This window comes from Rhopalosiphum maidis, chromosome 1 (genome assembly GCF_003676215.2).
Source record: "Rhopalosiphum maidis isolate BTI-1 chromosome 1, ASM367621v3, whole genome shotgun sequence".
NCBI lineage: Eukaryota > Metazoa > Arthropoda > Insecta > Hemiptera > Aphididae > Rhopalosiphum > Rhopalosiphum maidis.
In genome coordinates this window covers 27,387,422-27,413,153 of record NC_040877.1, presented here as the reverse complement: position 1 = coordinate 27,413,153, position 25,732 = coordinate 27,387,422, and the positions used below count along the sequence as shown (strand labels likewise).

The window sequence follows — 25,732 nt, the reverse complement described above, 5'->3', positions numbered from 1 at the left end:
CCCCCACAGATGCCACCACTGCTGCTGCTGAAAGGTCCCTTCCCTCAAGTTAAACAAGCCAACTTCATATTATACTTTCTTACCATTTATTTATTACCTATACTATATTTTAATAAAATTTAAATTTAGCTTTTTCAATAAAAAAAAAAATACTGCATACAATTTTTAATGAAAAGTTACCTAAATGAATAATAGTTAAAATAATCTATCCATACTCCATAGCAATATAGCATAATATAGAGACACCCCCCAAGTGGCCCAAGTAAAATTAAATTAATGACCTTTTAGAATTTGTCAGTTCCTCGGAGGAACTTCCTCTTCTATATAAAGCTTGAATTCATGATGTCTAATTGCTGGTGGGTGGCGGGAGCAGGGCATCAAATAATTTCAATAGAGATTATCAAGGTTTATTATGTTAAAACTTTTATCATCACGATACACAACGGTGATGATTAAGTTGAGATGAAATTATTTATTACCTCGAAATTATTTATTCTAAGCAGACCAAAATTGAAAATATTAAGTACAGACAGAGGCTTATTTAGGGAGAGGCGAAGAGGATCAAAATCCACAGGCGCCAAATTATAAGTCTCTTAAAGGGACACCGCACTAGAAGTTAGATTTTTAGGGGAGGAAAGGGGCGCCAAAATCATAAATACGCTTCTGCGTTCAGACTATAATGCTTTAAATCATCAACTATGATGAACTAAAGAAAACGTAATAGTTTAAATCTGAAGATGGCAGTTTATGGAGTCATTATAAGCTATTGGAAAAAATGTCAGTCGTTTAAATAAAATATGTAGTTAAAATCAAATTTTATACATATTAAACGTATGTCAACTCATAATAAAATATATAATAGAAATTTCAAAATTTGTTAAAAATGACAAAATTACATATTTGACCAAAATAGTTTTTTGTAAATAACATATCTTTTTTTATGTAAACGTGTTTTTAAAAATATTTTTCTTTACCCAATTATTTTAAATATAATAATGATTGTGAATACTGGTCTTAATACGTGAATTCAATAAGATAAAAACAATTATATTTTGTTTTTCCTCATTCATTAAGTATAATTGAAAATTAATGTACAACAGTTTCTTTTTATTTTAATTCAGTGACAATATAATATTACAATTTAAAATACAAATTACTTACCATTTTTAAAAACACTCGTTTTTTTTGCCGCACGTCAGACGCTACCCGTATTCCGTAGAAAAATGATAAAGATAATATAATAATATTATATTCAATTTTGTAACAATATAATTAATAAATGTCAATGTAGTACGTGCGATTACGACAATAAAGTAAACGACAAAAAATTTAAATTTATCTATATTGAAAAAATACATAAATAAATCAATATAAATACTAATTAAAAAAAAAATGAATCTATTAACGTGTGTAAATTATTAAGTGTTAGGGACCGAGGCCAGTATGGTAAGTTTCAAAACGAACCTCCATAGGAATAAGTTGGTGACCCCTGGTATATTTTGTATACTTATAAGTTATAATAATTTTTACCAGCCTTATTTTAGATTGAGGGGAGGGGGTGATATTGCTCCCACGAAAATGCATCTATTAAACCGCCTTCTCCAAAATATGTTAAAGACTTGGAAGATTTACTAGAATAATTATCTTAAAAGAAATAATCGGTATTGATAGCTTTATATGTATCTAAATACACATAGGTACTGTATATTACAGCGACTGCAAATCACGTAAAAATTTAAATGAAAAAAACTATTTCATATGCATAGAAATTAGATAAGATTAATAATCCCTTTTTCAAAAATTGGATATGCAGAACAAAATACTTGTCAACTCAAAAAGAATAAACCAATATACGTAATTATTCAAACATTCATCCATTTACTTTTTATCTAGGTTCTTGATAGACCTGATTAATAGTTAGAAATATATTTCTTTAGACAAATTACGAATATCTTTTACTATAGCAAGATGAGTATGAATTGTATGATAAATGAAATTCTTATGGTATATCGGCGCATGTAAAGACTTATTCTATATATTTTTATAATAATCTTACATATACACGGTATCCTGTAACCAGTGGCGCAGACTAATTCAAATTATGGGGGAGGGGGCAAAATAAAATATGATAATAATGAAAGATATTAATTAATGTTTACTGTTATGTAAATGTCTAACGAATCACGAAAGCAATATCATAAAAGTTCACAGTACCACTTTAATATTTAATCATCAACAGAGGCCCGGGGCTCCAATTAATATCGGGTTCCGGGGCTGTAGCCTGCTACCCCCCCCCCTAAGTTAGGCTCTACCATCAGCCAACTCAACAAAAAAAAAAAGTGGGCAAGTGGGTATCGCTCTGCTGTATAGTGGAGATGGAGAGTAGGTCACTGGTCACTATAATAGATGTGTTAAATTTGAATACAATAACAGGTATCATTGTATACGAAAAACGATTTTGGACGGAAATAATTTGTGGATTTGTCAGTCAATGATAATTAGTAGGATATATTATATTATTACATGATTTCGAAAAAAATTTTTATTTCATATGCTCATAAAATTAATTCTATATTGACGCTGGAATTTTTTTTACAGTCACTTATCGTAAATAGATAATCATCATATAAACATTTGGTGAAAATTTCAAATATTTACAATGATTCGTTTTTGAGTTACAGCAAAATCAAAAATCGATTTTGTCAAAAAGTGGTTATGCGTAAAAATTCCCGTTTTCTAATTTTGGAACTACTGGAAATTTCCTATTCAAAGAGGGGCTGAAGTCAAAAATCGAAGCATTATTACTATTCCAAAACATGATGAAAGACACAAAAATGCTGAATAATGTGATCAGATATTAAGATTAAAAAATTACTTTTTACTATGTTCAGATAAGGAAGATATATTAATTTTCATTAAACATGTATCATGAATAATTCACGAATATTCATTTCATTCTATTCGTTACTTGGTCATCACCAACAATTTTTTTTTCAAGATATTTTTAATTGTCATCACGGAAATATGGAAATAAAAACTACAAAATATAAATTGAAAGTAATTATTCGATACATCATACATAACCTATTTTCTACAGGCAAACTGTTATTAAATATTTGGAAATCAGTCATGTTAAACATATTGTAATTGTGGTATTTTGAGTATTAAAAATGTAGAACTTCTAAGTCCTTTGTGCAAAGTTTAAACAAAAGGTATTAAGGTAACACACTAACATATATGTCTAGACTTCCAAATTCCAATCCAATTCAATTTCATATTTCCTTAAAAGTTTTTAAGTGGAATTAAAAAAAAAATGAAGTGTTATCAAAGTTAAATACATTTTTTATGAGCGATTGAAATGTTTACGACATTTAATATTCAAATTTCAAATTTCAAACATTAAAATATTTACAATTCGTTTATAAGCAATTTTAAGTTACATTAGCTGATTTATTGAACAATGAACTGTAGTGTATAATACTACAATAGAACACTTTTTTAAAATTAAATCATATTATAATAAATAATTAAATTAAATTAATCACTAATAACCCCACATCCAACCAGGACCAAAAGCATGAATATCTGAAGCTGAAGCAGCACATAGGTCATAGACCATATAGGATAATCGTCACTACAGTGACTACACCTTATTATTAAAGATATAATTTTCTTTTTTTTTTATTATGGATACGGAGGTAGTGTTGTAAAGAATACTTTACAACTTTATTTTTTTAAAGTATATTGAAAATTTACTCAAATACTTTTGGTTCTTATTTTTTAAGTTTTTCAGGTTTTTGATTAACGTAATATACACAGTAGGTTGAATTAATTTTAGCATAAAACATTATATTTGAAAATATCATTGTTTGTATATATAAAATATAATTATATACCTATAAATAAAGGTTTTACATCTCATAAATATTGTTTTTGAACTTAAATAAAATTATAAATATCTATATCATTAATCCATTGTCCAATTATGTAAATTTATTGAAACTTGAACTTAAAATGTCTAATTCAGCATGGATTACTTATGAGTTATGAGGAACTTTGTATTAACATTTTTATGACTTGACTATGAAAATTGAAAGACAATTTACAAATTATTGTGATTTTGACATAGAAGTGCCGAACTGCTAAGAACCGTTCATCCGTCAAAAATGGATTTTCATAGGTGAATTAAAAGCGCATATTCATAATTTATGTATTTCAATAACAGTTTTCAGACACCGAACTACCAAAGTTCTTCTCCTCTACTGGACTACTGCTTTCCAGCATAGGTGTAAATTGGGGGTAGGCAAGGGGGGCATTGCCCTCCTAAAATAAATTAGGAGTAAGTAATATAATATTAATCAATAATATATCATTTATATGTAAGATGTAACTATATATTTGCTCCAATGCTCCCCTTAATAAATTTCCATGTTACGCTCACGCCTTCCAATACTCCAGACCTCTAGTGGAACAGTGTCAGTATACTATAACACTACAGAAACTAAAAAATACACATTTTCGTACTTGTGTACTACACAATGTATGCTAAACTTTACATTACCGTGGTGGCCGGGGGGTATGCACATAAACATATAAACAATAAACATAAATAGATCAAAGTTTTTATATTTATAATATATACTAATGCTATATGTATACGGGGGCGCAATTTCAATGAAAAAACTGAAGGTGCTGAAGCTCTTCTATATTTTTTTATCATGTTATCTTGAGGTTATGGATAACTGTTACTATTAAAATCTAAATTAATATAAAACAATTTGCTGGTGCTAATTTGAAAATTGGGAGTGTTAAGCACATCCAAGCCCCCCTCAAATTGCGCCTATGACTATATAGTATGTTATTTTATTAACTATTCATTAATTTTACTAATATAATTTTATGATAAAAGGTATCGTAAGGTTTCACTATACGATTTTGTCTAAATATAAACGATCGAGGTTGGTCCGAGCAAAAGCCAAAATATGATATTTTACTATAGTATCAATAGCCATGATTTTACCCAAGTATCGTAGACAGATCGTGTTTTTCAAGAGTACTTTTGAGGTTAGCTTAATTTTGACTTTTGCCCGTACCATAAGTATATATTACGCAGAAAAGATATTTTTACAAAATATATTAATATATAATATAATACATGAATCAATTAAAGATAAAATGAAGAAAAAACACTAAAAACAGTTAGGTCATTGCACACTTCTTCAAATTGTATAACACACAATTTTATACTATTAATAATATATAATAATAATTAATAATGGCATACAGTGGCAAGCAAAATGTTATTTTCGAGTTTTCGAGGCCGTTCTTGTGACTGATAACAGTGTTATCTGACTGCGGAGTGTTGTCGCGTATTAATTCAACACACAGAATTTCTACGTCAAATGTTACTGATACGCTCCGTTCCGCGCGCACTACAACGTTACACTGGATAACGGAAGTATCGACACGACCGCTCTATGCTTATCAATAGCACCGTGTCCGTTCCGTATTGTCATGAAACGTTTAGGTGATTCCTTAGCACGACCATTGACATATTCGGTGAATGGAGATTGTAGAATCGTTCGCTGAACTGATTTAGTGGATTGTTCATTTCAACTCTTTCGTTTGTAAACGACACGTATCTAATGGATGATGAATTATTCGATTCACTGGAATCATTCGGCAGCGAGCCAGCCGAACTTAAACTCGGCTCGACGTTTTCCGGAAAAGGTCCTGGATTCCATACGTTACGATGTAAGTTAATACTTTCATAAATATAAAATTGATTACCTTCATCAATACTGACCAATAGGTAACTACTTCCTACCAACGTTATGTGGGATTAAAATTGTGATCTCGTTTGATATCTTATTTAATTAATCCCAGACTAGAATGCTCTTATAGTATGCTTAAAATTATACATCTTCAGTGACTTCAGCTAAGGCAAACGAAAGCTATTCAATAAGACTAATAGATGGACTTAAAAATATTATTTTAATTAAACGTATACATGATGCGTACAGATTAGATTATAAGGAATATCCATTGTTACGCAAATGGTTTTAAAAGCGACTATTTTATAATAGTGTTTAGATTAAAAAGGGATTAAAACACTGATAAAAAACAAGTTTCTAAAATGTGTATATTACATCTGGAAATTTAAAATTCAAATTTATATCGTAAATGTATGATTCCATTTCACAATACTCTATAAATCATTTTTAGATGATTTTAAACCTGCAAGTGTAGATATAAATAAACCAGCTAGTGTTGACATAAGTTCGGCGAATCGCGAAGTTACAGTTTCATTACCCAACTTTGATGGTGCTGGTGCAGCACACACAGTCTATAAAGGGTCGCACAAAGATTACACAAAAGAATGTGTGCTCATTATAGATCATACGACTGGAGAAATAACATTAGAAAAACTCACTACTAATGTACAACTCAAATCAACCAGGTAAATATTACCTATAATTTATCAAATTTTAAATAATAATTGATGTGTAATAATATGTATAAACAATTTTTAGAAATGCGGTTGAGAAACCACAAAAACCTATAGTACAGATTAATCCAGTTTTGTCTGAAAAAAATAGGACTGCTACTGTAGATAAACGATTGAAAGGCAAAATACAACAAAAAAAACAAGTTAAAAAATCACCCAAAAAAGCTTCTCAGTCACCTAAAGTGGCAAATTTGTCACCACCAAATAATGCTCAACATATGAATAAATCGCCGCAATTTTTTATGTAATTATAATGCACAAGAGTATAATAATAGTAACTTAAATAATTTAATTTATACGATTAAGTTTTCAAAAATGATATAAAAAAAAAAATGTGATTTTTCTTTTAAAATGTTGAATGTCTTTTATTACAGGTCGGAATCTCCAATGTCTTCCAGCCTTCCATTACTAAATGATGATGATTGCTCAATGACTGGGTTTGATTCCCAAGCACATCCCAGTTTTTCGTTATCTGATATCAAAACGGACATTAAGACCGATATTAAAACAGAAGTAAGTTTTCATTATAATATTTTTATCTACACGCTATAAAATACAAAAATACTATAATTACTTATGAATAAAAAATAGTGAATATTATTTTTTAAAACAGATAAAAACTAGTTTTTTTGAACACTTATAAGTTTTAATATAGTACATTTTTAATTATGACTTGTAAGTATTTAAAATTAAGGTGATTGAAGTATTAAACTAATGTTTTGAGAGATGCCATGAAATGTGTGGACGGAGGGGTCTTGAACTCTAATCACCTAAATTTCAAATTACTTATCTTATAAGCTATACATTTGAAATTTAAATTTTTATGTACCGAAATACTCCATAAAATATTTTCCTTCAGAATATGAAATTAAAAATGTGTTGTCATTCAAAAAAGTATGAAAACACTTAAAAAAATTATGTTATATTTAAACCCCTTCACTGCTTCAAATGTACTATTACGTCCAAACTATTTAAAATTATGTTGGAAAAAAGTGTTATTTTCAAAACGTTTATAGATTTAAAAATTATGAGTGTTAATTGATCACTTTGTAGTTTTAAAATACATATTCAAATTTTATTTTTAAAAAAATAACAATATCAATAACTATTAAATATTTTAACTATTTTTCATAAACATCTTTATTTTTAAATCATAAACATAATCTAATTAAAATAATGTTAGTGCACTATTTGTTTTTATCTATTGCACGCAATAAATACTCTGTCTCGAAAGAGAATAATCAGTTGATCGATCGATTGTTGTCTATATGTTCTGTACATCTCCTACCAATGACCTATCCTATTGGGCAGTCCCAAAATTAAGTATAATAATATTACTAATTAAAAATATTAGTAGTGAATTTTCATATGTTGTCTTCGGCAAACATTGGCTAGCAAGGTGGGGGAAATTTGGCCTTGCCACTGCGTAGCGATCCAGTCGGTATATGCGAAAAGTGATTATTCCCTTATAAAATAGGGTTTAGATAATTTGTGTTCACTAGAACCAATATTGTGTTGTTATCTTTAATATTACAGTGAATCAATGTATTATTAAACTTAAAATGAGGAACATTATCTATGTAATATTTTTGACTTTAATATGATATTTTAATTTTTATGCAAAATATTACAATTTAAAAATACTCACATATTCCAGAAAAATTTAAATACTATTAAGAAAAGATAGTATACAAACTTAGGTAAAGTTCTTGAATTTAAGTTTGAAAATAAACTAATTCATTCCAACATTACAAGATTGGTTTTGCTGAACATACATTTTTCAAATGGCGTATATATCAGAGAAAAACAAATATTGCCTTGACATCCTTTTAATTTATGTTATTCAAATAAAATCTTATTAATTGCTATACATTTTACTATTGTTTATAAAACATTGCTGGTTCCCATTAAATTAAGTAATCGTTTATGACAAAAAAATATACCTGCAATTGAAAATTTATATTTGCATCACAAAAATTTACAAATTTAGTAGTAAATGAGTAATTTAAGTTAAAGAACCTGATGGACACCTGAAATGTATTATAAGTATTTTATAGTACAATTTATTATTATTAAACCTATTTTATTTTTGACTGTATTGGTGCTCTAATCTGCAAAGTGCTAATTATAAAAGTACCAAAATCTTCTAGAATACTTAAAATAAAAATAAAAAACAGATATTGCATTTACTAAATTTATATTTTTTTTCTTATTTGTAATACTTTTTTTGAAATAAATGAGGTATCTTTAACGCAGCCTTTACTTTTGGGAATAAATTAAATGTACAATGTGTTGAATCTGGTAAATATGGTGAAAGGGGTGGGTTAAATAATAAGAAACACAGAAAAAAATTATGGACATTATCTTGATCCATTAAGATGTTTCAAATATATATTTTCCAATTTCTCCTTCCTTTCACAACACTTTAATGTTACAAAGACTAGTATATGAATAATAAATAAACTATACATTTTAGTCAACAAAATTATAATAATCTGTCTAAAGATTTATTAATTTAACAAAACTTTTATTATTTTAAATTTACATTGTTATCTTTTACATAAGTCTGACATGTTGAGCTTTAGTGTCCAATTCAAAAATTGTTAAATAATTGATCAAAATAGATTAAGCATTTGTAGTCAATAACTACTTCATGACAGCATTCTTTTCAACCAGTAATCTCATTTTTAATTAACCATACCTGTTATATATTGTATAATATTAAGAACAATTTTTCTAGAATATAAAGAATGAAATATATGTTATATTTGCATTCTACCTACAATAAAGAAGCAAAATTTGATATAATTTATATTATATTTTATAGATGTTTCTTTTTTAATTGTACCAGTCAATAATAATTTGACAACATTTTAACAATGCTCGTAAATTTTACTATGTTATTTTCTGATATATTTTTTTTAATTAATAAGGTACATAAAACAAAATGTAAATATTGATATAATTAATGTGTTTCTATTTTGTTATTTATTACTAATTAATTATTTTGAATTTTTAGTCCTATGATGATTTGGTCCCTGCAGCTAGAAGTTTAGAACTTAGCGAATCATCTAGTGATTCTGGATCAAGTAGTTCATCAGACAGCGACAGTGATGATTCAACAACACCTCCTCCTCCTCCTGTTTCTCAAAAAACCGTAGAAAAACACCCTTCACCCATTTTTAATTCTCCAAACACTAATGGTACTAACATTTATTTAAAGTTTATTTACAATTTCATTATTACATATTATTACCTTTACTTTAGGCTTTAAAGGTCGTCTAGTAGATCCAGGGCGTATTTTAGATGAAGATCTTCAACTTTCCGAAACAGATTCAGACTGACTGCCATTTTGCGGCGATTTTATTGAATACCAAATACCCCAAATCGAAGCCGTTCAGTCGTGCATCAACAATAAAAAAAATTCTTATAATTATGTATTTTTAAACCTACTTAAATCTCTTTTGATTAAAAATAAAAATAATTACAAAAATGTACTTTATTTTGAGTAAGGCAAACAAATCAACAAGAATAACTTGTATATAAATTACAAAAAGTTTCATTCGGCTAACAGAACAAGTTTACTAAAGAGTTTGCATACATTAAAGGTTTCACAGGTGGATGAGGTACAGCAGTATATGTAGTAAACTTTGGCTTAAGACAGTGTCCCTCTAGTGTGATGAATGCTCCTTTGTTACCCATTGTGTCACAATAATTTGGAGCAGAAAACACAGTAATACATTTAGAATCGTGTGCTTCTTCATAGCCTTTAGCTTTGACCTCATGGCTACGGATAATATAATCTAAGTTGTTAAGTTCAACAAATGTTTTGGTGACATCTGGTCCAAATTGTACTCCAACACCGCGTTTACTTGGAGAACGTCCTGGAGCATCTTGAGGATCTGACCATAACATGTCACACATCAGTCCTTCTTCTGGTGGTTGCCTATTTCGGTAAATATTTTCAATATCCTTTAACGTAACATTATCTTTAGAAAACAAACCACCGTGCATAACTAGAACACGTCTGTTGATGCAGTGGGCAAGCGGGAGCCAGTTGTAAACTTCTGTGAAGAGGTTAGCCATTTCAACTGAATATTTAGACTTAACCTCACCTTCAAATCCATACATTCTATTCATAGTAACACTTTCATGGTTACCACGAGACATAAAGAATTTATCAGGGAAAAGAAGTTTGAATCCAAACAAGGTGAAAATACATTCAACAGAAAATGATCCTCGGTCGACAAAATCACCATTAAACAAATAAGGATTTGTATCTGATGGTAAACCATTCAATTCAAATATGTTCAACAGATCGTAGAACTGGCCATGAATATCACCACATACAGTAAATTTCTCATCAGACTTAATATTTATGTGAACAAGAGTTGGTTGTTTTTCTAAATATTTTTTGACATCCAACAGTATTTTGTAAGCATATTTTTTATGCAACTTACCCTGTTCTCGGTAAGTTTTAATTAGTTCTTTCATGAACTCAAGTGTGACTTTTCCATCATTTAAACATGGTCCACTGTAATCATTTTCGATTTTCATCGATTCAATGTCTATTTGTTCGGAAACGCTTTTGGTGTCTTCTACGGATATGGCTTTTTCAAAGGCCAATCGTTTTACCAATTTATTACATTCAGTGTACTTGCGATTGGCGTCCTTGTCATTGGGCAACGCCTTCACGACCACTTCATAATCTTTTAGTGCTTCCTTGAACTTACCGAGCGACATATACGCTGTTGCGCGACGATAATATCCCTTTAAGTATTTAGGATCGAGCTGTATAGCTTTTGTTGCGTCGGCCAAGGCGTAACCGTATGCTTCGGTTTTGGAATGAGCGAAGCTACGGTTTGCATAGTACGCGGCGAAATTGTGAGGTTTCGTCGACGAACTTTCACACATCGCAATTGCTTTGGAATAGAAATCAATAGCATCGGCATAACGTTTAGCGGAAAAATGAACATTAGCTTCTTCTTTCATCCGTTCGGCATGGGTGATATCCGCTTCGCGATAATCCAACTTGCACTCGCCGTTCATTTCAGTAAATTTTATAAAATAACAACAAAACTAAAAGGAACAAATAAATAATTCAAACACAAATTCGGGTTCAGAAAAAAAAATTAAATATTTTAATACAAATATTCACTACTCGAGTACTTGCTGGGGAAAATTGGTAATTTTAAGCGAGAATAAAATTGTATTTTGTTTATTTATTAATAAAAAAAATTACAGTGTGTTCGTGATAAACACGTGATATATATACTTATCAAAATATTAACTAGTTAAAACTTATTTGCAACTTTACTATTTTTATTATTATCTCTTAAAGAATATTATAATTTATTTATTTAACGAAATAATCTGATGGCTGATATAAGCATTTACATTTTTAAAGGAAATAATTTTGGAATACAATTTCAAATAATTCCTGAAAATATTAACTTAAAATTAGGTTGGCAACAATCTAAACAATTTCTAGATAGACGATAAACACGTGATAAATAAAAAAAATGAAATCTTAAATAAGAATCATAATCATAACTAATTATAAGATATCTAAAATATAGGTATATAAATTATATAATATTAAAGATAATAGGTAAATTTTAAATAGGTAATCGCTATTCTGTGTTTTCATGGTAATTGGTGAATTGGTCCGGCTCTTGGACTCTTGAATCTCTTGAGTACGAGGTATTGCAATAGACTATAACTATATTAATTTAATTTGTTATGTACTTTTTTCAATAGATTATATTAATAATAATTGATAACAATATTTCTTTTAATTTATTTTGTCTTTATTTAGAAATATAAAATCTCAATCATGAGTGAAACATTGAAAATGTTAAAAGAACAATCTAAAATAAGAAAAAAAATATTGGCCAAAACGGTAAACTTAAAAAAATTATTTATTTAAAAAATATATATACGTGATATATACTTTTTTAATTATCATTCGTAGCTAGGGTTTTCCGACGTTCAACAGTTACGACGAGCTTTGAATACTCATAGAGAGGGTATGCCAATGAGTTCTGTTCGTAAAGTAATAAATAAATTTAATTCCCAACCTAAGAGCCCAGAACATACGTACAATGATTCGTCAACATTTCTCAAAGGTACACAATCATCAAATCCTCATAATGATTATTGTCAACATTTTGTAGATACCGGTCAACGCCCACAAAATTTTATTCGAGATGTGGGTCTTACTGACAGATTTGAAGAATATCCTAAGCTAAGGGAATTGATTCGTTTAAAGGTATCATTGAAAAAAAATTAAAATTGAGTTTTAAAAACTAAATAGTTTATAGTTAAACTTGTTAAACTTTTTATTTATATTAGAAATTAATACTTATAAGTTTCCATAAAATATTTACTTTACATACTTTAAATTATTTAAAAGGATGAACTTATACAACAAACTGCTACTCCTCCAATGTTTTTGAAATGCGACCTAAGCACATATAATTTAAAATCATTAAACATAAAATTTGATGTCATACTTATTGAACCACCACTTGAAGAATATCAAAGGACGCTAGGAGTAACCAATACAAAATTATGGAATTGGAAACAGGTTAGCCTTTTTCATAATTATTTTACATTAAATTATAACCATCTGAAATTAAAATCCTTATTTATAAATAAATAATATACCCCTCAATTATTTTGGGTACATCTAAGTTGCAGCAGCGCATCTACTTAAAAATTAAATAAACTTATTATTCAATCTTCTCAATCTCTATTTAATCTTTGCTTATTATCTACTTGTTAACAACCAAATATACTGTATAGAACAACAATTATAGCCTTATAAAGAATTTGCCTTAATACCTTTTTATGAACTGTACTCAGCATTATATCATTTGTATAATATTATAGATGTATGAACTAAATTAAGTATTCAATTTGTTTAGCCTGGGTTGCTCTTTCTCCTATTTACATTTTATTTTTTTCCCTTATATTTAATTATAAATGCTATAATTTATATTATCTGACCAGTTTCATCATTATATATATCTTATTTACTATATGTTATACATAAACATAATAAATATTCATCTTTTTATAATTTGAATAGATAATGGACCTAGAATTAGGTGAATTAGCTGCTAACCGTAGTTTTATTTTTCTCTGGTGTGGTTCATCTGATGGTTTGGATAAAGGTCGTGATTGTTTACGTCGATGGGGTTTTAGACGCTGTGAAGATATTTGTTGGATTCGAACAAATTCTAAAAATCCTGGACATTCAAAAAACCTAGAACCAAATGCTGTTTTTCAACGCACTAAGGTTCGCTAATATAACACCATTGTAGTCATTTTATTTTAACTGATTTTATGGATTTTAGGAACATTGTTTGATGGGCATCAAAGGAACAGTTCGTCGATCTACAGATGGTGACTATATTCACGCTAATGTTGATATTGATTTGATTATTAGTGAAGAGAATGAACATGGTTCAATAGAAAAACCTGTTGAAATATTCCATATAATTGAACATTTTTGCCTAGGAAAAAGAAGGTATTTTATCTAATAAATATAATAAAATTTTTGATTTAAAAATTATTATACTATTTATATATATGGTTTTAATTTTTTTATTACTGTTGATTTTTCCCTTAGATTACATTTATTTGGTCGAGACAGTACTATACGTCCAGGATGGCTTACTTTAGGACCTGAATTGACTAATTCTAATTTTAACACAGAAATGTATAATGGATATTTTAGTAATGGTCAATTAACAACTGGTTGTACTGACCGTATTGAGGTACTTAGACCAAAGTCCCCTCCGCCTAAATGTAAAATACCTATAGGAATAAGAAAAAATAACCCTTGTATGAATAGAGGTAGAGGAAGAATTTAATAATTATTTTTTTTATTTAAGACTGGTAATTAGAAAGATTTACTAATCAGTGAAACTTGAACAAGTTTATAATAAAAATGTATGAATAAAATATTTTTAAGTTATGCTAGAGTATAAATTTAGTACTTTCTTTCTCCTTGGTTTTTATAGGTGTTTAATCTTGCCCAAATATCAATTTCCAAATGCCATTTGAACTTTTAAGAACTGTATATTTGGACTGTTTTTTAACCTTTTTAATTTATATTGATAGTTTTTTTTTTATTTTAAGCATTACTCTAGTTCTTTTTTTAAATATTTATATGTAAATACTAAATAATAGATCATAGAAAAAAAATATAATAAAAATAGATCTTATCTCCCAAGAAATATATTTTCTGTTAGCTTTTATTAGAGTTAATTTACCTATTATCAAACTTAAGGTACTTTAGAATATTATCTAAGGTATCTCATATGCTGCTTTTATTCATATTGTAATTTAAAAGTAAGTCATGACTTCATGAGCACTTTAAAGTTGTGATATTTTACATTGCTATAACTCACTTTAAAAAGATAATATCATCAATAAAAGCATATAACATCCTCTTAAACAATGTTGATCTTTATAAAGTTCCTGTTATCTCTAAAGTGATTATATTTATATTTTCCTCAGTATTTATATTATATTTTTAATTGTAAATATAAATTTAAATATTTAATTAAGGTGATTAAAATTGTATTTGTTGTGTAGAATAAAAAAATATAAAAATAAAATATATCATAATTTTTTTTGTTGAATTCATAATATATATAGGTAAATATTATAAGTCCTAACTTATGTTTTTAAATTATAGTAAAATAATTATTCTTCACTTAAGTATATAATTATATCCATATTAATATAAAAAAATTTTGCCTATATGTATTAATGAGTTAAAAATGTTGAAATTTATACCATATTTATAAAATAATGATAATATAAACACCTTATGAAAATTGGAAGTATCTATTGATATTTGTTTTTGAATTACAACAAAAACCAAAAATCATTAAAAAAAAAATATTATACAGGTTAAAATCTAATGTTGTAAGATCTTAAATTTCAAATTCTCATAAAAAACTAATTTAGCTTTTTAGTAAAATTTTAAATGCTTATAAAAAATATTGAAATAATACATTTTTAGTCAATCATAAATTTTTTAGTAACATTTAAAAAAAAAAAATTAAAATTTTCTGTAACTAAATCAAAAAGTCAAAATATTTTGAAAACTATATTATGTATAGAATACACAATTATAATGTATATACCGAAAAGTTCAAGTTTCTGCTATTATTCATTTTTTAAATTATAAAAATATCAATTTACTCAAAAACTGGTGTAGACTTAGAAACTTGGCCTTTCCTTACCTTTCTAAATTATAAAAAAAAGTACTGAGTTAAATTTATGATTCAAATTCGTGAAAAGACACTCAATTATTATCCATAATTTTAAATAATTCATTAAGTAGAAAAAACGGTTCCCATTTCATGAAATAAGATAATTTCAAATGAATATAACATAAATATAAAATGTATAGCCTGATAGCCGTATAGGTCAAAGTAAACTGTACATAATATTGTTATGCAACAATAATAACAAATTTTTTTAGTTAAATAATACATTTAATACATAATCACTTCAATGAATATATAATATAATTTTATTTAATATTGAATCAGATTAACATCAATACATTTATCTATATTTAACACATACCATTTAATTAACATGAATTACACATTGAAATTTTTTTAATAGATACATGATAGGATAATTCTGAAATTATGACATTGATATAAGTATGATCAAAATAAAAAAATAAAAAAACATAAAAAGAATAATTAATCAATTTTTTCAACTTTCACAACAGTTAATTTCTTACATCTAATGCTTACAAAATATTATTGTTGAAATGATATAATTATTGGTTAACTTATAATTTAAGGAGTGATTATGAAAATGTGAATAAAATTTGAAAATTAAAGGGCCGACAATAATTTATAATTTTAGAGCAATTCAATTATGCATGTATTTATTAATGATTAATAATATTATACTTGAAAGATAATTATTAAAATTGTACTATAACCAATTTTAATATGAGAAAAAAATTAATTGGTATTTGAAAATACTTATTAAGAGATGGAAAGATAAATTAAAATATATAGAATACATATATGTTATTAATATTGATTTAAATATATTGTTAATTAAAACATAATTTAATAATTATAATCTAAGGAAAAAATCTAATTTATAGTGTTAATGAAAACAAATATGTAAGTTTTATTATCTGTTTGTAAAGACAACAAATAAAAAGTTAATTATACTCAATAGAGAAACGTAAAATTGTGAAAATAATTATCATTAATCACACACAAAAACACTAACAATTATTATAAAATTTTACTTCTGAAAGCAGTTAGAAAATTATTGATAATAACAAGTTACTCTGATAGCAGATTAATATATGATATCTGCCTACTTTTAGCGTTGTAAATTTTACAAAACGCTTTAAATGTTAATTTTTCTTTGTTTAAGTCATATATTATAATGGGTTAAAGTGGTCATAATATTGTACAGGATGAGATACATCTCTGTAGATATTTATGTATTATAATACAAAACATATTATATTATTTTACATAAATAAATTATTATTATTTTTGGCGGCCCTTATTTTTATAATTGTCCGATATTTAATAGGCATATACTTGCTTGTAAATGCAATTAAAAATCATATAAGTATTATGAAATTATAAAAGTATCTGGGTTAACAAATTACAAAAATATGATTAAAAACAATCACCGCGACAATAATACTTTTGGACAGCAGTCAAAGGATAACGATTCATATTATTTTTTTTTTTGATTTAAAAATATAATAACGTTAATATCTAATTATTATCACCATGGCTGCACAAACAATTACCAGACAATGATATGTTTGTTGCAACACTTTAAATATCAGTCTTTCGATGTTCACATATCGGATAATGTAATATAATCCGTGGGCGCCTTCAGATAACAAAATGTTTCGCAAATAATTTACAAAAATAAAGAATAAAAACTACATAAAAACAATACGTAAAAATTAATAATAATGACTAAAATTTAGCGCCGTTCTTCAAATTTTTCAACATCTTTCATTGGCCAATATTTACAAAGTAAAAAAAAACTTGAGTTGATACTTCTTATAAGTTATTAGTTTAAACTTACAAAGCGTCGGCGTATTATAAACATCTCTAAATAAATACATAATAATAAGTGTTGTAAAATAATTGTAAATGAATTACTTACATTTTATTTAATCAATTTTCAGCCTCCAATTTGGATGGCTTTTGAATGATTTTTGATGGAGTATCTCCAGTTTGAGAACTCGACACACAATTTTCTAAAAACAAATACATATTAACTTAATAGAACATAATATTTAGTTTTATTTAGACTTAACAAAATAAAAATAAATAAATCTTAATTTGTATCAAACATTACCAATATAAACTGTGATTCTTTATCTATTTTTATATTATTTCTCAACCAAGGAGTTGCCAACTAATTATTAAGGGTCACCAACAAATATGAATTAAATTAAGTGTGTACAACAGTTGCAGAACAATAGATGTCAAGTAGGTCACAATTTGTTAAATTTTAATTCAATGATAGATTTATTGAACACAAATAACAATTTTGAACTGAAATCATCTGTCAGCTTAATTATCAAAGTATATTTTATAGTAATTTATTTTATTATTTTTACTATTATAAATGTATAACTGTAGGTTAATTTAATTTTTGACAAAAACACTAAATTTATAAATAATATTACAGTAATGTATATTAATACATAATACCATGATTTATTATACACAGTAAAATTCTGTTACAACAAACTCCATGGGAAAAAATGTTTTCTTTATTATAACGGACATTTTGTTGTAATGAAAATTCAAATAAGCTCTTTGTAAGCCCTGTTTTTCGGCAGGGGACTTCTATGACTTTCGTTATAACAAGATTTTTCGTTGTATTGGTATTTGTTGTAACGGATATTTACTGTATAGCTTTTTTTACATCACTTCATCGTAAATAGTATGAATATGTTTATGGTATAAAAGTAATATGTTCTATATAAATATATACTTTAAATTAATTACTTAGAAAAATCTTTTATACTGGTAATACAACCTACCTTTTAGTTTTGTATCTCCTAGTTGTCCTTCAATTGATGAATTTCCATTTACTAAAGGCAAAATATTCTCGACAATCCTGAAAAAAATGTATAATTAACTTAAAACCACTAAAAATGTTAAATATAAAATACCCATTTGCTTTAATATTTTGATTTTCTTTATTTAATATTGATAATTTGGATTCTTCTGTTAGTTCTGGAGTTGAAATTGTTTCACTAAAAAAAATTAATATACATTTTATATATTTTTAATAGTACCTTTACAAAGTATTTGATTAATTTTTTTTTTATTATTTTATTTTAATTACAATTAATCTATCAAGTTCCGAGATCAAAAGGAAAAAAGGAACCAACATTTTTAAATGGATAAAAATTGATTTTTTTATTAATATTTAAAATAGAATAATTTACCTTGAATTAGGAATAACTGCGGCCACACTGCGGCCTTTTGAAGGAACCTTTTTGATATGGTTATCTTTTTTTACAATATTATGAGTATTTTTTTTTTTATTATTCTGTTGAACAAAAATTGTAATAATATTATAATCAATTTTCAAGTAGAAATCTTTAAATTAATATTACATGTATTTTTAAGACTTGACTACGGCCTCGAATAGGTTTAGAACAATTACGTGTATTAAACATAGGCCTTGGTATGAGATCATGTTGGTATAAAGAACTTGGACTACCAATAGGGGGTGGCATCACCTAAAAATATGCAAATCTTAATTAAATAAATTGTTTTATAATTTTAAAACATTAAGCCTTACATGTTGAGCAGGAAGCATATTACCACGACCCATGTATGAACTTCCAGTAGCTGCCATACTATAATTTGCCCCCCATATACCAACAACTGCACCAGCAACTTCTAATTGTCCACCAGATGACTGTTTCATGATACCTCTTTGTCTACTGTTTTGTTGAATTTCTCGAAAACGATTAGGATTTTGATTAACCAATCGACCCAGTCTTTGTTGTGGAAATGGTAGATTAGCATGAGCTATGCTAGTGTTTATAATTTGAGGTGGAATCAATCCTCGTTGATTGAAGATTGTATCTATTTATGTGTTTAAAGTGAAAATTTATTTATAGGTAATTTAGAACAAAAAAAAATAAACAAATATTTTATATTATTACCCAAAAATGTTCCTGGGAACGGCGAAATTGATTGAAAATGTTCACCCAACCCCTCTAAAATCGCTTGTCTCATTTTTTCAACCTTAATTGTAAGTGAAAAATGATTTTCACACAAATCTTCAAGTTTATTTGCTGTTGACGCCCTTGCCAGATGATACTGAAATAACCTTCCATCAAAATACATCCATGGACATGTCATTAACCATGGTAATGGTGCACCACAAGCATCATTTGCCAACATGGCAGTTTCAATACCACACATTAAAAGTGTGGCTAATTGTACACCTCTCACACTAACAGTACCCTAAGAGTAATATCAAAATTTCTAATTAGCAAGCAAAATAATATTTCATCAATTTTATAACAATAAAATGTATTAGATTATTTTGAAGCAAGTTTATGGATCATTTTAACAAGTAACTATGAAAATTAACATTGAATATGAAAATATTATGATGTTTCATCTTTTTAAAAATAAATGCTCAATTAAAATTTAGAAATTTTACTGTGCATTTTCAATGAAGTGCCAATAATTTAAATGGATGTTGCATTGTTGTATTCACAAATAAAATGTTTTATTTTATAAACTAACTTGTAACTCTTGAGTGTTTTCATTTTTCGATAATTCAGGTGCAACAGCTGTTATGATAAGTGCATCAAGTTCAAATTTTTGAAGAATAGGCACTTCTGTAAAGGTCATTATGTATCTAAGAACACATGCAATGATTAATGTATGCTGAGGAACATAGTCCGTGTTGTACATAAGAGGAGTATCTGAACGCATACAAGAAAGAAATGCTCTCAAACGTCTTATATTATCTTCAGGAGTTGTTCTAAAATAAAATTTAAAATTTAATGTAAACATGTTTTTTAAACTTAAAAAACTGTTTAAAAACATAGAACTTACCCAAACCAAAGTCTATGAACGGTAGGAACACCCCACCCTAAAGGTTCAGCCTTTACTAAATGGTAATGTTTATACATATTTGTTTTGTCTCTAATCCATTCACGTACTTGCATTACTGGCAACTCAACTAAAATAAATTAAAAATATAATTCAATTTAATTCTTTAATTATTGTGTGATTTAAAATATTATGTAGGTTTATAATATAGTATTAAGATATTTAGTCTTCAACAATAAAAATTTGGATCCAACTTTCATCATTTTAACATGTATAAAGACTGAGGTATTCGTATACTTAAGATTATACAGTTATGTTTATATCATGAGAATTTACTTTTTATTGAGTTATTATTAGTATTAACTTAGTTTAAGTTAATTATCAAATAAAAATTAATATTTCCAAGATTGTGAAATATTCTATATCAACATTAAGTTTAAAAAATGGTAAAAGTTTAGGAAATTCTATCGATTATTGGAAAAATATTGTCAAAGACCCTTTGATTAATATATATTCATTAATATTTTTCCTAGATCGGATATTTAAGAATATACCTTTTTGACTGCTATTTGATTTTGCTAAATAATGAGCATGATGAAGATTAAACAAAATACCATACACCATTTGACGAGCTTGTCTATAAAATAAATGTATGTTTGGAATTTCATGATTTATTTCATCTTCTAACACAACCGGTAGTTTTATTTCTGCCTAAATAAATAAAAACACAACAGAAAATAACAAACGATTATTAGTTAAAATATGATTTAAACTAGTTTAAAAATAACCTTTATTAAAATATGGTATAAATAAGTGGACATAAGACCAGATGTATGCCTTTCGTATGCTGTATTTACTACATCAATAGAAACTTCGGGAACATGAAATTCAACAGATCTATTTGGAGACAACTGGTTTAATGAAGATGTTTGAGTGTTTACATGAAAAGTATTTGAACCAGATTCAGAATTATCATCTAATAATAATTTTTCCTTAAAAAATAATTAATTATATTAATGTTAACACAAAAGAACAAATAGTACAATGTTTATGAATTAAAAGAAATTACCTGCAAATTAATATTAAGAGTTTCAGATGATCCCAATTGTTTAAAATCATTTACTCCAGCTGGTGATTCTAATGAATCAATTTTAACTTTAATATTATTTTTATTTTTTTCCGGGCTTTTAACTTTGTTTTTAATTGCATTATCTTTGGTACCATCTAAATAATATTGTATACTTTTTTTTAACTTTGGCACTCGTTTATCATCTTTATGTCCAAGTATATGAGCTGCTATTTCATCCAAATTGTTTTTAATAGGAGGTAAATTTTGAAGTGAATCTACTATTTTTTTTACAACTTCTTCCCCTGAAACCTAAATAAAATAGAATTTTTAGAAAATATATAACAATTTAATTTACAGAAATACCTTGGATATTATTTGATTTATGCCACAGCGTTTATAATAATCATAAAGCTCAGGTTGAGGCAACACAAAATTGCCTAAAAGTGAAAGAAGAGCACATAATTTATCTTTGCTCAATTTCAAATCTTCTATTAACTGAGGGACAATATACTCTTTGGCTTCTAATGTTTGTCGCATTGTAAGTTTGAGAGAATGAGCTGAGAAAAACCGTGGTGGATCAAATGCTAAGTATTCAGCATCATCAGCCATCAAACCATGGAATTTATGTTGTTTACAATATTTAATAAACTCTAAATGGTGGTCTTTTACAGAGCAAACAACTGGAATTTTCAAATGGTGAAAGTAAAGCTTTACAGCTGTCCGTAGACCAACCGGCGGTATCCACCATACCTTAGGTGGTGGTGTTCCTTTGGCAGCAATATGTCGTAATACCTAAAATATAAAATTAAAAAAAAGCATTAATCAATATTGATATAATAAATGTAATTCAAGTAACTTACAGCATTAGCCCTGTTACGAGTTTCTTCTTGTTTTTGAACCCATTCATTAAAGCGTTCATCTTCAAAAGCACCATTAAAGAATACCACAACATGAACATTTGACTGTCTTAAACTATTGACAAAATTTGTTAAAAATGATACCATTCGGTTCCATTGACCACCACAAACCCAATCTAAACATAATACAATTTTAAATATTTTAGTATATACTTTACAACAATATTATATTTGTATGAAAATCTTTACCTGAATAATAACCTCCATATAATCGATCTAAACAACATTCTGCATCTACCAATAAACAAAATTGAGCCTTGGAGACTTGAATTTGACTTAAATTTTGGTGAACTTTCCTAACAACCATTTTTTTAGCAAGCTGTTGGGAAACTGTATGTCCTAGTTGAGTAAGATTGACATTGACACAACTACCTTCGATTTTTCCACTGTCAAGGTATTCCAAAAGCTTATCAACACCCATTATTACTTAACTAGAAAATACAATATGTTATTTAGGTATTTTTTTTAAAAATCAAATGTATAAATTATATATCTTTAAAATTAATTTTTAAAGCATTAATAGTTTGTCATATTTATAATACAATTATTGAATTTAATAAATAATTATATATGTTAATAAAATTCAGAATTATTTTAAAAAACTTAGACAATTTTAATAAGAATTTATCAATTCTTACAAGCTAATTGAGATCTTAATATGAAAATTAATTCTACTAACATTGTAAATTGTAAGAAACTCTTTTAAAATTTTTTATTTAAAATGCTAAATTATCATTAGAACATTAAAAATATTTATTTAATAATATAAATCCAATTTAAATGGAACCACAATATTTAAATCCCCCAAAAATAATCCCATACATATGAAATATTATAAAATTAAATATTATTATAAATAGAAAATAGAAAAAATTGCTATGAAATCTGATAGTGATGTACAAAAACTGATATATAATAACCACATATGTAATGGATATTAAGAAAGTTTTAACTTTATGATTAATGTAGTTTTATTTTTACATAAGTTATAGAACAGACCTAGAAAACAATAGAGTAATAATTAACTATTAATTAATAAATAAAAAGGTATATATATATAAAATGGTAATTTATTGTTTCTTTCCGATTATGTTAAATATAAATATTTATGAAAGCAAAAAGGAGTAATAAAAGCTGTATTTAAAGGGAGCATATATAAAATACTATACATAGTGTCATAAAAATGTCCATGCATTTTAAATAAAAAAAATAAAAATGAATTTTCAGCAGACCGTACAAAATCTAAAATCTAAAATGAAATACCTTATATGAACAGTTAAATACATATATAATTAGAATGTATACATTCAAAATAGATACATATTTAAATTTATGAAAATAATTATACCTAGATATCATAAAATAGTAGATTATGAATTATTTATTGGAGGTACATATTATTGAAAAATTCTTTATTAAGACTAAAAATATGAAAAAATTAATTATGTTATTATCTACTGACAATGGAATTAATGTATTATTGTGGCTTGGTGTGGTGCGATCGTACACTCAATTGCGGAAACGCTCGGAGTGTACGTATCGGCCGGTGTTGCTAGCTCCCGGATGGGTGACCACCCGGGATTTTAGTGACAAATCCTTGCCACACACACAAAAAAACATGTTTCAACCTACTGTTCCTCCCCTCTAAAAATAAATAAAAACCATCCAATGGCCTTTGTTGCCGCGGATTAATTAATAAAAAAAAAAAAAAATGTATGTATTAAACATAATCTTTATTATAGGATTATATTTTAAGTCTAAGTTTTTGGAATTATTTATTGGGAAATTATCAAATTTAAATTTAAGGGCTAATTATGTATTTCTTATTTTTTTGAGCATTTTAAATTTTATAAAATATTTACAATTATTTAATGTATATATTATACATAAAATAATTAAGTTAAATGGATTAAATTGAACGAACAATGTTCTGTTGTGTACTTAAAAGATGGAGGAAATACATTCAGGCATAATGTCCTCCTAAAATGTGTTTTTTTAAATTTTATTTATAATAATATTCACCAATATTTGAATTAGTTACAACCTCATAAGGACCAATTTATAAACAATTGAAAGTAATAGCTACATGATATGCTATTTAATATTTTTTATAATAATTAATATTAAATAAATACTCATAGGTTCATAGGCAATCTTTCATCACTACATACCATTTCCCTAGAGAATAAAAAGTGAAAAAAATTTTATTTCTAAAATTAGATATTATTATATGATATTTTATTCTGATTAAAAATCAATTTCTATTAAAATAATTTGATCACAAAAAATGTATTTAAATGATATCAGGCATTTATTATAAATTATATAGCTATATAGGAATTAAATTGATTTTGACTTCAAAGTTCAGGTACATAAATAAAATAAATCTGAAAATTTATGAATTGATTTTATTACCTAAGTACTAAATACTGTAAGATTAGAATTATAGCTTTATTATAAGTAAATTTAAATACAAATTGTTGCCACAAGATGGCTTCTTCGTAGACCGGCAATTAACAAATATATATTTACTAATAATAATCTTACCTGCGATATTTCAACTATTATTGCAGAGAAGCGATCAAATACTACGATCGAGTGAAACCATAACACATTTAACAAATTGATACAACAGAGTAGGAACTAACTTATAAGAACATAACAGAAAACAAAACGAATGATTAAATTGGAACTAAATACAACGATAATAATAATACAAAATAATAAAAATAAATGCTATATAACATTAACGAACGGGCCAGAGGCGGCTAGTCGAATACTCGAATGTCGATTAATGTGAATTACTGAAATGGTAATTGCGCACGCGCAAATGCCGGGAATAAAACGACTTGTCCGCGTGGAAGAAAAACAAAATTTGATAATACCCATATACTTGCCCGCCACTACATTTGAACATTTCTAATATCTGAATCAGTAAGGCAGTAGGCCAGTAACCATTCATCAGTTTTCGAATTTGAATGACTATTTTATTATTTTATACATTCGACAATCTAACGTTACTATTTATTATAAATAGCTCGCGTACTAAATAATTCCGTTTATTGTCTCGTGTTATTTTCCGAACAGCTGTTGTCATTCATCAGGTGCA

At 26.7% G+C, this 25,732-nt stretch overlaps 4 protein-coding genes across 5 annotated transcripts; 2 read left to right on the top strand and 2 right to left on the bottom strand.

Moving 5' to 3' along the window:
• The first annotated feature begins 5,480 nt into the window (after positions 1–5,480).
• On the top strand, positions 5,481–9,991 carry LOC113561224 (ELL-associated factor 2). The gene is made up of 6 exons (XM_026967520.1): positions 5,481–5,754; positions 6,226–6,460; positions 6,534–6,752; positions 6,883–7,021; positions 9,528–9,711; positions 9,776–9,991. Exons 1-6 carry the CDS (start codon positions 5,646–5,648, stop codon positions 9,850–9,852), a joined length of 963 nt encoding a protein of 320 aa, XP_026823321.1. The 5' UTR covers positions 5,481–5,645; the 3' UTR covers positions 9,853–9,991.
• LOC113561223 (serine/threonine-protein phosphatase 5) lies at positions 9,990–11,718 on the bottom strand. Its single transcript, XM_026967519.1, has one exon. It carries the CDS (start codon positions 11,555–11,557, stop codon positions 10,076–10,078), a length of 1,482 nt encoding a protein of 493 aa, XP_026823320.1. The 5' UTR covers positions 11,558–11,718; the 3' UTR covers positions 9,990–10,075.
• Positions 11,719–12,057: 339 nt separating this feature from the next.
• LOC113548415 (N6-adenosine-methyltransferase non-catalytic subunit) lies at positions 12,058–14,655 on the top strand. 2 transcript variants are annotated; one of them, XM_026949281.1, is made up of 7 exons: positions 12,058–12,211; positions 12,327–12,410; positions 12,483–12,779; positions 12,924–13,097; positions 13,602–13,811; positions 13,870–14,042; positions 14,145–14,655. In XM_026949281.1, exons 2-7 carry the CDS (start codon positions 12,345–12,347, stop codon positions 14,386–14,388), a joined length of 1,164 nt encoding a protein of 387 aa, XP_026805082.1. In that variant the 5' UTR covers positions 12,058–12,211; positions 12,327–12,344; the 3' UTR covers positions 14,389–14,655. The 2 variants fall into 2 exon arrangements, with proteins under 2 accessions (XP_026805082.1, XP_026805083.1); XM_026949282.1 differs by lacking the exon at positions 12,058–12,211 and having other exon boundaries at positions 12,376–12,410; positions 12,487–12,779; positions 14,145–14,654.
• A 2,204-nt stretch (positions 14,656–16,859) lies between these two features.
• LOC113549649 (constitutive coactivator of PPAR-gamma-like protein 1 homolog) lies at positions 16,860–25,416 on the bottom strand. Its single transcript, XM_026951044.1, has 17 exons — positions 25,171–25,416; positions 22,813–23,054; positions 22,567–22,739; positions 22,070–22,498; positions 21,707–22,015; positions 21,426–21,629; positions 21,192–21,348; positions 20,641–20,767; positions 20,326–20,566; positions 19,734–20,037; positions 19,364–19,653; positions 19,176–19,301; positions 19,005–19,108; positions 18,726–18,809; positions 18,594–18,670; positions 17,705–17,798; positions 16,860–17,649 (listed from the first exon to the last, which is right to left on the bottom strand). Exons 2-16 carry the CDS (start codon positions 23,042–23,044, stop codon positions 17,716–17,718), a joined length of 2,940 nt encoding a protein of 979 aa, XP_026806845.1. The 5' UTR covers positions 23,045–23,054; positions 25,171–25,416; the 3' UTR covers positions 16,860–17,649; positions 17,705–17,715.
• Positions 25,417–25,732: the final 316 nt, after the last annotated feature.